The 13,875-nt window shown below is 40.9% G+C and overlaps 1 protein-coding gene across 7 annotated transcripts in view; it reads left to right on the forward strand.

The window, feature by feature from the left end:
- Positions 1 to 5,267: 5,267 nt before the first annotated feature.
- Positions 5,268 to 13,875, forward strand: part of AVL9 (AVL9 cell migration associated) — a 68,883-nt gene continuing 60,275 nt past the window's right edge. For 5 of the 7 annotated variants that reach the window (XR_013829890.1, XR_013829891.1, XM_079932249.1 and 2 more), the window contains exon 1: positions 5,269 to 5,766. Coding sequence is in view for 4 of the 7 variants with exons in the window: in XM_079932249.1 (XP_079788375.1) it covers positions 5,467 to 5,766 (300 nt within the window). In the remaining 3 variants the exon portion in view is untranslated. Of the gene's footprint in view, positions 5,767 to 13,875 lie in introns of all 7 variants that reach the window. The other 2 variants (XR_013829889.1, XM_079932251.1) reach the window with 1 other exon arrangement.

Here is a 13,875-nt window from a genome sequence, read left to right on the forward strand (position 1 = left end):
CCTAAGTCTGGTATTGTGGGTTCAAGTCCCAATCTGAAGTATGGCTGGGTTCAAGTTGCATCTGAGGAGGACTGCGGTTTCACTTTGATCTGGTATTTGGATAAAGTTCCTCATACTCAGAGAGTTAAATTTGCCCATTGGCCACACAGATAGCTTGGGAAGCTTCACAAAGGAATTGACAGGAATCTAGTCTTGGAGGATGAATAATTGGATAGGCAGAAAGGGGACAAGAGCAGCATTCCAAGTAGAGGGAATATTGTGTGCCCCCCTCCAAATTGGCATGTGCCCTCCTCCAAACATTTCTCGCTGCACTTTAACTTAAATCTTACATACTTCCCCTGAGTTTGTCATAAAACCCTCCCTTTTCTAAATGCTGTCCTTTAATAACCTCAGTCCTTAGTGATTTTACTTTATTGCATTTAGGATGCTCTGTCCCCAAGTTCTAATAAATCCCACTCATCCTTCAAGACCCTGTTCAAATGTGACCACCTCTGTGAAGCTTCTCTGACTTGCAGACTTGGGCTCTCTCATTATCCTGCAACAATGTTAATAGCTCCCAGAATGCTCTCAATGTTCAATGTTAATAGCTCTCAATGCTCTCCCCTGTGGGCCCTCCTGGGCACAAAAGACTTTCTGTGTCCCCCATTTCTTGTTTGTAGGAAATAGGCTTCATTCAGCCTCCTTGACCTTCCCTGAGTTCCAAAGGGCAGATTCAAACAGTTTCTAATTAGGGAAGGGAGGGGATGCAGAAATAAGGGAGGAGAAATCAAGAAACAATGGTGCAGCCTTGGGGCAGGGTCCTGGTTCTTGCTCAAGGAACATACATAACAATATCTTTGAATTCTGTAGGAACTATGGCCCCCACCCAGGTGGAGGATAGTAGCTTCAGGTTGAGCATAAGATTCCTAGGGCTTCCCTGGTGGCGCAGTGGTTGAGAGGCCACCTGCCGATGCAGGGGACACGGGTTCGTGCCCCGGTCCGGGAAGATCCGCAGAGCGGCTGGGCCCGTGAGCCATGGCCGCTGGGCCTCAGCGTCTGGAGCCTGTGCTCCACAACGGAAGAGTACACAGCAGTGAGAGGCCTGCGTACTGCAAAATGGAAAAAAAAAAAAAGATTCCTAGAACACCACCCTGTTACCTCACTACTAATCAATCAGCAGAAAGTCACACACCCTGTAGTCCTCAGCCCAAATTTTGCCTATAAAACCTCCTTCCCCAAAACCATCAGGGAGTTTGGGGTTTGGGGGGGCATGAGCCACCCATTCTCCTTACTTGGCCCTACAATAAATCTTCCTCTGCTCCAAACTCCAATGTTTCGGTCTGTTTGGCCTCACTGTGCATTGGTCACACAAACTTGTGTTTGGTAACATTTTCTTATAATTATCTACCCAGGGGGTAACACACATCCCACCCCACCCCATTCCTGCAAAAAAAGGTTCCTCAAAGTCAAGAATTTTGGGAAGAAGCATGATTAAATCCATTAGTTTTGAAGTTAAATTACTTTGATTCAAACCTCATCTCCACCACAATTCCTTCTAGTTATTTGACCTATTCAAACTTTGCAAGTCCCATGTTACCCATTGGAAAGAACAGAATAATAGTGTCTACTTACAGGATTGTTGTGAAGATTAAATGAGATAATACATGAAAAGTAGCTAGCAGAGGACTCATTAAATATGAGCTATTACTATTTATCTTTGTTTCCTAATATTTAATACGGTGGTTGGTTTAGAGTAGGCGTTACAAAAGCTAGCATTGCTAGGTAGCTAGTTTCACATTTATCTTACTTTTAAACACATAAGCCATTTTAAGGCAGCAATTTTCCAGCAACTGGAAAACTGGGTTTGCCTCTTGGTGGGTGTCTAGCTGAAAGACACAACCAAGCCAAAGATCCAGAGAAGGCAGGATTTCTTACTTGCAGCAAGTAAGGATAACACCAGGGATCTTTCCCAAAACAGTATCTCTCCGAACAGGAAAATTGGGGAAGTTTTAAGCTAAGGTACATGCATATTCATGAGGGGGCTTGAGCAGAAAATTCAGCACAGAATTGGGGCAAAGGTCGACAGAGTCAAAGTTTTTGTTGGTTGAAGGCAGGAGGGTCACAAAAGGTCAACATCAAACCTCAGGTTACAGTTGAGCAAAACAGCTCAAGAAAGTGCTTCAGGCTAATCTTTATCATTGAAACAGAACTGGGAGTCTTTATGACAACTGGGAGTCTTTATGACAGATGTATTATCTTTGCTATTGTTACTTCTCTTATCTGATAACATTTTTTTGTTCTTTTGTTCCATTAAGATCATTATTACTGAGACCTGTTCAAGGGCAAGCATTGTGGCCAGGTATGGGCTAAATTCTTTAAGTTGTTTCTCATTCTATTTCATTTATATCCATCAAAAACCTCCTTAATCTTCACATGATTCTAAAGACAAAGTAATGCCAAATTTGTTGTGAAGCCCTTTTCTTTTCCTGTTTGTTTGTTTTCCTATCTGTATTCTTGTTTTATTTTCACCATACTATGAGTAGGGACCAAATTCAAGGCATTGGTTACTTGATAGAGTTTAAAATTCAGAAAAATATGCTTTAAGAAAGTCAATACTTTGTATTCCATTACAGAAACCAAATTAAAATAAGCAATATTCAATATTATTGATGAAGAATAAAGAAAGTCTCTTTATACTCTGAAAAAGTTGATAAAATTTGTTTAGAGAGTAGAGTTAATGGGGATTGCAGGAAGGGAGTGGTTTTATTTTACTGAGTACTTTCCTGAGGCAAGACAGAAAAAGAAACAATATGCAATTCCAGATGAAGAGTTTATTTTTAATGAATTTGAAAACATGTCATAGCTCTATGTCTCCAGGGTTTTTCTCCCATTAGCTCTTACTTACAGAGCAGATATAGAATTTATAATTCACCATAAAATATATATAATTAAAAGAAGCTCTTCAATGTAATGTATATTCAGAAAAGCATTTCTAATGTTTTCCCTGGAGATAAATATCATCATAAAAATACAAGCAAAAGTTTCCTTTCAAAATAATGTTCAGAACAGAAACGGACTCACAGACTTAGAGATTAGAGAATGAACTTATGGTTGCAGGGGGTGGGGGGGAGGGAAGGGATAGTTAGGGAGTTGATTGACATGTACACACAACTATATTTAAAAAGGATAACCAACAAGGACCTACTGTATAGCACAGGGAACTCTGCTCAATGTTATGTGGCAGCCTGGATGGGAGAGGAGTCTGGGGGAGAAAGGATACATGTATATGTATGGCTGAGTCACTTGGCTGTGCACCTGAAACTATCACAACATTGTTCATTGGCTATACGCCAACATAAAATAAAAAGTTTAAAAAAATAAAAACAAAACAAAATAATGTTCAGGAAGTATTCCATTATCTCAAATTGTTATTTCCAATCTTGTTCCTTACAATACTTTTTAAAATAAAGGAGAAATTTCTATTTTCTCCTCAATAGATATTTGTCCTTGTAGACAATATGTTGTTAATGAATTTATTTTATATTAATACAACTCATTAAAAACTAATGTAGGACTTCCCTGGTGGAGCAGTGGTTAAGAATCTGCCCGCCAATGCAGGTGACATGGGTTCAATCCCTGGTCCAGGAAGATCCCACATGCCGCGGAGCAACTAAGCCGATGTGCCACAACTACTGAGCCTGTGCTCTAGAGCACGTGTGCCACACTACTGAAGCCTGTGCTCCTAGAGCCTGGGCTCCACAACAAGAGAAGCCAGCACAATGAGAAGCCCACGCACTGCAAAGTAGAGTAGCCCCCACTCGCCACAACTAGAGAAAGCCCGCGTGCAGCAATGAAGACCCAACGCAGCCAAAAATAAATTAATTTAAAAATATTTTAAAAAAAACTACCGTAAAAGTTGTTATTCTAAATTGTTAAATGGACCAGTCTGTATATTTAGGGATGGAAAAAATTCTGGAAATCCACTTGTTTGCTTTCTTTTCCAATTTTCCCTGTAACATACCTTCTTTGTTTATAGCATTATTTTAAATGACAATTTTTAAACATTTAACCAACATAATGGTTATGAATAAATGATTTAATCTTAGTTGGAGGCCCTAGGATGCAAAATGACATGGATTTTTATAAAGTTATTACTGGGTCTCCTGCACAATGAATAAACAATTGGCATTCACTGTAGATACATAGTCCTAAGATGTCCTGCCCTTACATCCTTTTGAAAAGATGTTCAATTTCACTTCAATTTTAGTTAGGCCAATTGTGGCCTAAATGTCAAGGCAGATGGAACAAAACAGTGACATATTCTGTATACAGGCAATATTATAGTTTCACACAGTTTTGAGCCAATGCCAAGACTTTTGTAATACAGAAAAGAAATAGTAGCAACATCTTGAAATTTTTCTACAGTATTTTTCTTAGCATTAAAACAGTTCAACTGAATCATAGAAAGTATATTCTAAGAAGAGTATACTGTTTTTCTCAGCCATACTTATATTAGAATGAATGTCCTTAAATTTCAAGGCCAGAAGTGGAATCAGCTGCTAAGGTTGTCTAAACTAAGGGATGTGCAACATGTAATGATAAACTTCACAGCTCGTTATTGTAATAATTGTGAATGCTATTTGAAGCAGGTACCTATCCTCAAACTGCCCTGGATAAGACTTGTTAAATCTATTAGTATTTCCATTATTCACTTTAAATTGACGTAAAATGAGATTCAATTTTTTTTAATTGAATTAGTACAAACAGTAAGGAAATAAAAAATACTGGTGACAACAGACCCCATGTATTTTAGTACTCTGTGCTGACCAGAGTACTAAAACCAGAAAGATAGAATGAATTTTTTTTTTAAATAGGACTAAAATAATAAATAAATAAATAAAATAGCAGGACTAGAAGGATCATTTTACAGGTCTCCCTGTAAATTTACTTTCAAGGATATTCTGCATCAGCTTAAAACACTTCCAAACTCCTACACATAATATTTAAATAAGGAAAAAAAACATAGAACGAAGCAAAAGAGAAACTCTGGGTAAGCAGGTAATTTAAAGGTTGAATACACAGATATACAGCCGCACCAATATGTCTCCGTGTTATCAAAATTTAAGAGTAAAGAACAGAGAGACTGTAGGCCAGAGAGGCGAAGGAAAGGAAGTGAAAGAACTGGATACTCCGAAAGTGAAGTAAAAAAAAGGAAAGCTGAGGGACGAGATGGGAAGGGGCGGAGATTTTAAGGGGGAAGAAACGAGGACAGAGGAGGAGGAAGCGGGATAAGTTCGCACCTAGAGGGTGTGAGCGGGGGACAGGTGTGCCAGGGGACCCCACCAGGCCCCGCCCCATCCCGGCGCCCCTCCCCCTTTCCAGGCCCCGCCAGGCCCCGCCTCATCAGGTGCCTCCCAATCCTGCCCAGTCCCGCCTTACCGGCGGCTGCCGCCGCATCAGGTGACAGCCCGGAAGCAGCGGAAGCGGATGAGGGAAGCTCGGCTGCGGCCCGGGGGGGGCGGTGCAGAGCTGCAGGAGCCTCGGCCTCCTCCTCGCTCCCTGCGAGGCTCTCATGCGACGCCCTCGCTGACACCTGAAATCCACTGCTCGCCTCCTCCTGGGGGTCACGGGGTTGCTCGGCTTGCCGCTCTCGGCGGTTGCAGTCATCGTCTTGCGGGCCTGCGGCGGTCGCCCATGGAGAAAAACGGGCGCGGCGGCGATAGCGCCCCCCGTGGGCCCGTACTGCACATCGCGGTGGTCGGCTTTCATCACAAGAAGGGCTGCCAGGTGAGGAAGGGGCCTGTGCCCGCCCCCGGCCGTTCGGGCGTTCGCGCGCCGCCGGCACCCAAGCTGTTCCGCTCTGCTTAGACCTCCCTCTGGTGCCCTCGGCTTCGCCTCTGAACTTGATTCCTCTCTCCAGCTCCTCGCACTCACCCCACCTGAAGCCCACCCCCCACGCTCCCGTTTTTCTCCTGCCCCTGAACATTGTATCTTGAGCAGCTGAGGAGCTATGTGTCGGTATGCTGGGGCTGGTAGGTATTTAGGTTCTTTGGTGGGGTGGGAGGAAGGAATCGAAGGTCGGCCCACTCTCTTCCCCATCCAGCTCTGCCTCCGCTGACTTTCTGGGTGTCCACCTATAATGGGATCCTTTAGAAAAATTCAGCACTTGGGCTGCGTTTTCGAGGTAATGAGCTCTGGGACTCCACACGAGTGAAGCACACGCGGCGCCGTGGGGAAATCAACTTCCTTTGTTTATCTGTGGAAGCCCTAGAACCCCTGTTAGGCTGGTGTACTGACTCCACCCCCCACCCTTCCCATTCGGCCTTGGTTTTGCTGTTTAGTTTTGTCCAGATCTTGCTTTTTGGTGAGAGATCGACCTCTCCAGCTCAACTGCAGTGAGAGGAACTGTATTTACCGAGCAAAGAAACGTGCAAATGTAAAGTCATTTTTAAGCTTCTTCACTGAAATGGTGAACGGGAACAATAGAACATTTGCCGTCTATGTATGGAAGGCAAGGGAACAAAGATAGAAACAGGATTATTTAATGAGAGCAAACGCTGGAAGGCAGTGATGTCATAATGTGCTAGTGAACGGTAAATTGAAATTCTTAAAGTATTAAAAATACTGATTGCTACCCACTAGGTAATGTAGCATTTTGTTTCTTGCATTTCACAGAAAATGTAACATTTTAGAAGACCTTTATTGGCAAAATTTAAGTTCGTTAGAGGATGATAACAGAAAACTGATGGCGTGAAAAAATAGTTATGTTTGTATGTGTTTTCGTTGCCGTGTGTGGGATCTAGTTCCCGGTTTAACTTTAAAATATATCATATTCCTTGTCCCTCAGGTAAAAATGGCATAGAAAGATACCAAGGAGGAAGTGGCATTATTCAGTATGGTATTTTAAAAAATTCAAAGCAGCAGCAGTAGAATATAAGTTTTTAAAATGTGGCCCTCACAGCAGAAACTAACACAACATTGTAAAGCAATTATACTCCAATAAAAATTAATTTTAAAAAATTTAAAAAACTGTTTCCCTATATTTAGAGGTATGAAAATAGATATTTGAGATAATTGTACCATGGCATGTAAACACAGTGTTCATCATCATTAGATTTTTAATACTTTAAAACTTCACATCTTTGATGTTGTCTTTTATAACTTACCTTGGATATGGGCGAAGTAACTGAAACTTGGAGGAAGTAAAACGATCTTACTGAAGTCACGCTGGAGTCAGAATTGCCTTCAACTGAGCCCCGTGGCATTTAGGAGTCTTTTACAGTAAAGTAAGAACTGGGGCCCACTTCACAACCAAACTGAATGGAACTTTTAATGACAAAACAGAAGGAAATATTGGTAGGAAATAGAATAAAATCTTTTAATCGTTGCTGTCATCTAAAGTCAAGGTTAATTATTATGTGTTCTACGTGTTTTATTGGTAAAAGTAGTATAATTTATGTTTCCAGAAAGGAAAAATGATTTATCTTATGGGAAAAAAATGTAATGCTGCTTAGGGATTAAAGAGTACTGAACAACAGATTGTAAGATGAAGCAGAACTCGGGGGTGAAATAGCACCCTGGGTATGCCCTTTCTCTGGATTTGTCTGCCTTTTGGTTTCAGCATTGAAATTGATTTTTTTTTTTTTTTTTTTTTGACCGTGCTGCATGGCTTGCAGGATCTTAGTTCCCCAACCAGGGTTTGAACCCAGGCCCTGACAGTGAAAGTCCTAAGCACTGGACCACCAGGGAATTCCCGGTGACTGGTTTTGTAAAATGGACATTGTGCTGGGTGGGAGTCAGAAGACGTGGATGATGTCCTGGCTTCACGGCTCTGTGACCTCCAGCAAGTCCAAATTGCTTAATTTTTCCTGTACCTCATTTTCCTCTACCAGATTTCGTCATGAGAATTTTAGACCTGGCAGGGATCCTTAGAGGTCATCTACTCTACCTCCCTTAAATTTACAGATGAGTAAACTGAAACCCAGAAAGGTTAAGTGCCTGAAACATACTTACACAGCTAGTGGTAAAAGCAGATTTTATTCAGAAAAGCAATTGCAACATTGAAAAAGAGACCTCAGTATAGAGCTGGACTCCGAAAATAAAAAGGAAAAGTGAGAATTTATAGCCAGGAAGCAGAGTGGGGGCCAGTGGATGGAAAGAAAATTAGTACCTCAGGGGTAACAGGGGTTTCTAGCTAAACCGGTCTAACAGGATTCTTGCTAAAATTGGACAATGCGGAGGTGAACCCAGAAGCCCAGAAGTCAGGGCCTAATTGAGAAGAGAGTTCAGAGGAGCCTGACTAAAGTTTGGTTAAGGAGAGCCTCTTTGTCAGCACTAACATTAAAGCCCAGATGTCCCTAGTCTTCATAACTGCATCTCTTTTAGTAGCACTTTAGGTTGTAGGCTTTTAGTAGAGTGGAAAAAATACATGCCTTATATATATATTTTTGTAATCCACAAGGTGCTTCAGGGAGACTAAGGCAATTATTTTTGAATACATACACTTGTTGAGTGTCTGCTCACCTGGGTTGTTGATAGAATTGAAGAGAATGCAAAGGGTTCTGCCACAATTCAATGAAAGATGATTTGGCTGTGCCTGGCCTTAGTTGTGGTGCACGGGATCTTCGTTGCTGTGTGTGGGATCTAGTTCCCTGACCAGGGATTGAACCCGGGCCCCCTGTATTGGGAGCGTGGAGTCTTAACCACTGGACCACCAGGAAAGTCGCAGGGTTATTTTCTTATTGCTGGCTGAAAGCAGCTTTTGAAAATTATACTTACCTCACTTCGCGCTCGCAATGCAGGGGGCCCAGGTTCGATCCCTGGTCGGAGAGCAAGATCCCACGTGCATGCCGCAACGAAGATCCAGCGTGCTGCAACTCAGACCATTCCCAGCCTAAATAAATACATACGTACATACATACATACATAAATATTTAAAATTATAATTACATCTCATAGCAGAAAATGAAGAGCTAAGAACCTGGTTTTGCAAATCAAACAAGAATTTGTTAGAATTTGTCAAAGTCAAAATGTAGGTGATTTTTAGATAGAACTAGTGTGTATTCTGTAGCTTTTGCAAGACTCAAACACTTATAATTTTAGTAGAACTATTACTATTTCTCAGAGAAACATTTTGGCTTACTAGTAATCTGGTTTCTGTTCCTCTAATGGAGGTTAGCTGGAGAGATGACACTGATTTCTCGACTCTAAAGAGAGTTAAGGTTGGTGAGTTGATAATCTGAAAAAACTTTGAAACCCTCTGTGGTGGTAGTCAGGTTGTGTCAGGGGTCTGCTAACATAGCCACTCCACTCAGCCAACAGAGCAAATGAATGAAAGGCTCTCACACTGAGTTGATCGATAAAATTGACACGTCAATGCAGTGAAAAACAAACTTTTGCTGGAGACATAATTTATATAAATTCATGGAAGTTCATCCAGCTGGAATAGGATGTTCAGTTGATGTATACTAGTACAGGAAAAGATGGGTAAATAGTTTGTTCATCTACATTTCTCATTTTTGGTTGCCCTACTTTCTCCCTTTTTTGTCTTAGTTTTTCTAAAATATCAAAGTGTACTAAAAATTCCAGTATATGTCGTATTAGTTCTTAAAGGATGTTCTTAACTTCTGCAAATGATTTTGGATGACCTACAACTCTTTTTTTTTTAATTTTTATTGGAGTATAGTTGATTTACAGTGTTGTGTTAGTTTCAGGTGTACAACAGAGTGAATCAGTTATACATTTACATATATCCACTCTTTTTTAGATTCTTTTCCCATATAGGCCATTACAGAGTATTGAATACAGTTCCCCGTGCTATACAGTAGGTCCTCTTTTTTTAATATAGTATTGTGTATATGTCAATCCCAGTCTCCCAGTCTATCCACCACCACCCCCCACTCACTGCCGCACGCTTTCCCCCCGGTAACTAAGTTTGTTTTCTACATCTGTGACTATTTCTGTTTTGTAAATAAGTTCATTTGTACCATTTTTTTAGATTCCACATATAAGTGATATCATAAGGTATTTGTCTTTGACTTACTTCACTCAGTATGACAATTTCTAGGTCCATCCATGTTGCGGCAAGTGGGAATATTTCGTTCTTTTTTATGGCTGAGTAATATTCCATTGTATATATGTGCCACATCTTCTTTATCCATTCCTCTGTTGATAGACATTTAGGTTGCTTCCATGTCCTGGCTATTGTACATAGTGCAGTGGACATTGTGGTGCATGTGTCCAACTCTGCTTTCTTAACCCTTCAAAATCCAAATATATTTGATGTTCTGTAAAGTACATGCATCAAGTCTTAGGCAGAAGGACTGTTCTAGAGACTGCCATTCTTTGTTAATCAGTAGTGTATCAGGTGTTTCAGACTTTCTAATTATGTAAGGTTTCCCTCAGGATGGATTAATCAGCTCCCTTCTCCACCATTAAGATTTTACTTCCAGGTGTAAAGGATTAAAAGTATATGGCTCATTGAATTGTAACTGACTTCAGATTGTTTTAGGTGGTTTGAGGGTGCTTTGTTAGACTGCTCTTCCAAGTACTCAAAATGCAGCAGGTCATGTTGATCACCAGTTCATTCCACACACTGAGATTATTCATAGAGAAGATTCCCATACTTGGTTGTACTTTGTAATATTTAGATTCAAGTGAGCCGAAGTAAAACCTTTACTTACAAAAGTAATTCCTGGGATTTTCCTGCTGGCGCAGTGGTAAGAATCCGCCTGCCAGTGCAGGGGACACGGGTTTGAGCCCTGGTCGAGGAAGATCCCTCATGCCACAGAGCAACTAAGCCTGTGTGCCACATTTACTGAGCCTGTGCCCTAGAGCCCACATGCCACAACTACTGAACCCCGTGCTCCTAGAGCCCGTGCTCCACAACAAGAGAAGCCACCGCAATGAGAGGCCCGCACACCGCAACGAAGAGTAACCCTCGCTCGCCACAACTAGAGAAAGCCCACACGCAGCAACGAAGACCCAACGCAGCCAAAAATAAAAAGATAAATTAATTAATTTATTTTTTTTAAAAACCAATATATTTCTTTAAAAAAAAAAGTAACTCCTTTCAGCAGTGTGCTGGGTTGAACATGATTATTTAGGGGAATGTACTAAATCTTTGTAGACTCTTCTGTTATAAAGGTGCTCTACAGTGCTGTGATAAAGAGGTCGGTTTACATGGGCAAGATGAAAGCCATCTATGTTGAAAATCCTCAAACTAGGCATGTAGATGTTGATTCCTTCACTTTGTTTCCTATTTTTTTTCTACCTTTGAGGCCTTCAGATGTATTTTATTTTATTTTATTTATTTATTTATTTTTATTTATTTTTGCGGTACGCAGGCCTCTCACCGTTGTGGCCTCTCCCGTTGCGGAGCACAGGCTCCGGACGCGCAGGCTCAGCGGCCATGGCTCACGGGCCCAGCCGCTCCGCGGCATGTGGGATCTTCCCGGACCCGGGCACGAACCCGCGTCCCCTGCATCGGCCGGCGAACTCTCAACCACTGCGCCACCAGGGAAGCCCCAGATGTATTTTAAATGCAAAATGCCTTCATTTAAATTAAAATGAACATCTGTTTATCATTTGATTATTTTTTCATTTTTATTTGGGTAATTCATGAGAATGAATTCTTCTATAGATACCATGTTAATTTCTAGTGGTCATTATTCTAGTTTATTGATCTACTTAACATTTAGAACATTTTAAGGACGGTTGGTTTATGTTAGGGTGATAGTGTCATGGTAGCTAAAGTACTACCATGACAATTCAAACGGTTTTGAAATATTTATCCATTCCAACTCTTTCCCTGAAATTTTTAAAAATTTAGCACTTAGCAAAGAATTCTTCTTCCTTCTTATTCACCTGCAATTAGACTCATTGACATGAGGTAATTTATGGACATCTTCTATATAGTAGTTTGCTTGTTACAGATTGTGTGTCCCAGAGTTTTGCTTGTTCCTTATTTGCTTTGTGGACGTAAATATATAAACTGTGTTTGTTAGATTTGCAGAATGTTTGGCAAAATAGTATAATCAATGTATATCAAACTTTTTGGTTCTTTCGTAGAGTGGAACTTTTTAAAACACTCAAATTAATAGGGAATAGTTATTTTCCAAAGTGATATCATAAAAGGTTGGAATTATTACTTGAATTTTGACCACTATTCTGATAGAATTCATGGTTTTGTAAACATAACTAGCAGTTTTAATTCTTGGATAAACTGGTTTTACCAGACTGTAGTTCTTTCAAAAGTAGAATTATTAAAGCACTAGAACTCATGTTTACATGAGTAGTTACAACAATGAATAAAGCAACTAGAAGCAATGAAGAGAACAGTATATTTTCCTTTTGGTCTGAGTGGGCTGATGATGGGGAAATCTCCATGAGTAGCAGGATGTAGCACGGTAAATTCAGGAATGGGTTGAGGAAATTTGAGGGGATGGTTGGTTTATGTTAGGGTGATAGTGTCAAGCCCTGACCCATTCAGGTTTTGGTGACAGTAGGCTGGCTGACAGATACAAAGTTTATGCACCTGCTATTGATGGAATCTTGTGGTGACAATAATGAAATATTGGGGAGGTATTGTTTGTGATTCTTGTTGGAATAAGTAGGTCTTTGGAACAGAAAAAACAAATTTTTGGAGAATTAGAGGTTAGGGAAGAATAAAAGTCTGAGTGGGCTGGTTATGGGAACATCTAAGGATTTTTTTTTTTTAGCTATGCGGAAAAACTCGTGAAAGAAGATTGCATTTTCTGGCCCTCCATAGCACTTTTATATTTGGGTGGAGGTTTTTTGCTGATTTTAGCCATGCTTCTTCTATGCTGAAATGATGAAAATCTCTGACTTTGCAGGGCTGCAACATTAACACTTAATAGCGGTGGAATAGTTTTCCTTTAGGCCTTGGCATCACAGCTAAACAGGGTGGGAGGTCAACCTGTGTAATGGAAATTTAGAAATTTCAGGAAGCTTCTTTTGTCCTCATAATTCTCCCCAGGTAGCTAGAAAGTGCCTAACAGTACATAAATTTCTTTTCTTTTAATTTTATTTTTTTATACAGCAGGCATAAATTTCTTTCTTTGCCTTAAGTCTTTGATCCCCAGTAAAATACATATCATGGGTAGCCTTCTCCTTGTTATCATTGTGGTGCAGATCCTTTGCTGAGCACGGATTTTGCTAGACAAGGGGAGACTGCAGAAGGGCCCTGGTCTATCATGGATGGGCACTACAAGAGAAAGATGAAGACCTACTTACCTAATAATTTTGAGAAAGACTGGTCCTATTATATTCTTTGGTTACAGTGCCATCAGAGGGAATTCCCTGGCAGTCCAGTGGTTAGGACTCCCCCTTCCACTGCAAGGGGCACGATGGTGAACTAAGATCCTGCATACCATGCAGTGCGGCCAAAAGAAAAAGATGCCACCAGGTTAAAAACTCAGTTTCTCCCTAGGGTATTTTTAGAAGATGTTATTTAAATTGATATTTCTGACAATTTTTAAAATCATATTTCAGCTGTTTTATAAAATGACTTCAAAACCATAAATTTATTTTTGGCTGCGTTGGTTCTTCATTGCTGTGCACGGGCTTTCTCTAGTTGCGGCTAGCAGGGCTACTCTTCATTGCGGTGCACGGGCTTCTCATGTGGTGGCTTCACTTGTTGTGGAGCACAGGCTCTAGGTGCGCGGGCTTCAGTAGTTGTGGCAAGCGGGCTCAGTAGTTGTGGCTTGCTGGCTTAGTTGCTCCGCGGCATGTGGGATCTTCCTGGAGCAGGGCTCAAACCTGTGTCCCCTGCATTGGCAGGTGGATTCTTAACCACTGCACCACCAGGGAAGTCCCAAAAAATGACATTTCTTTTCAGAAGTAATATGTACTCACTGTGGTAGAAAGTCAGAAAAT

This window comes from Stenella coeruleoalba (assembly GCF_951394435.1).
Source record: "Stenella coeruleoalba genome assembly, chromosome: 9".
NCBI classification, from domain to species: domain Eukaryota; kingdom Metazoa; phylum Chordata; class Mammalia; order Artiodactyla; family Delphinidae; genus Stenella; species Stenella coeruleoalba.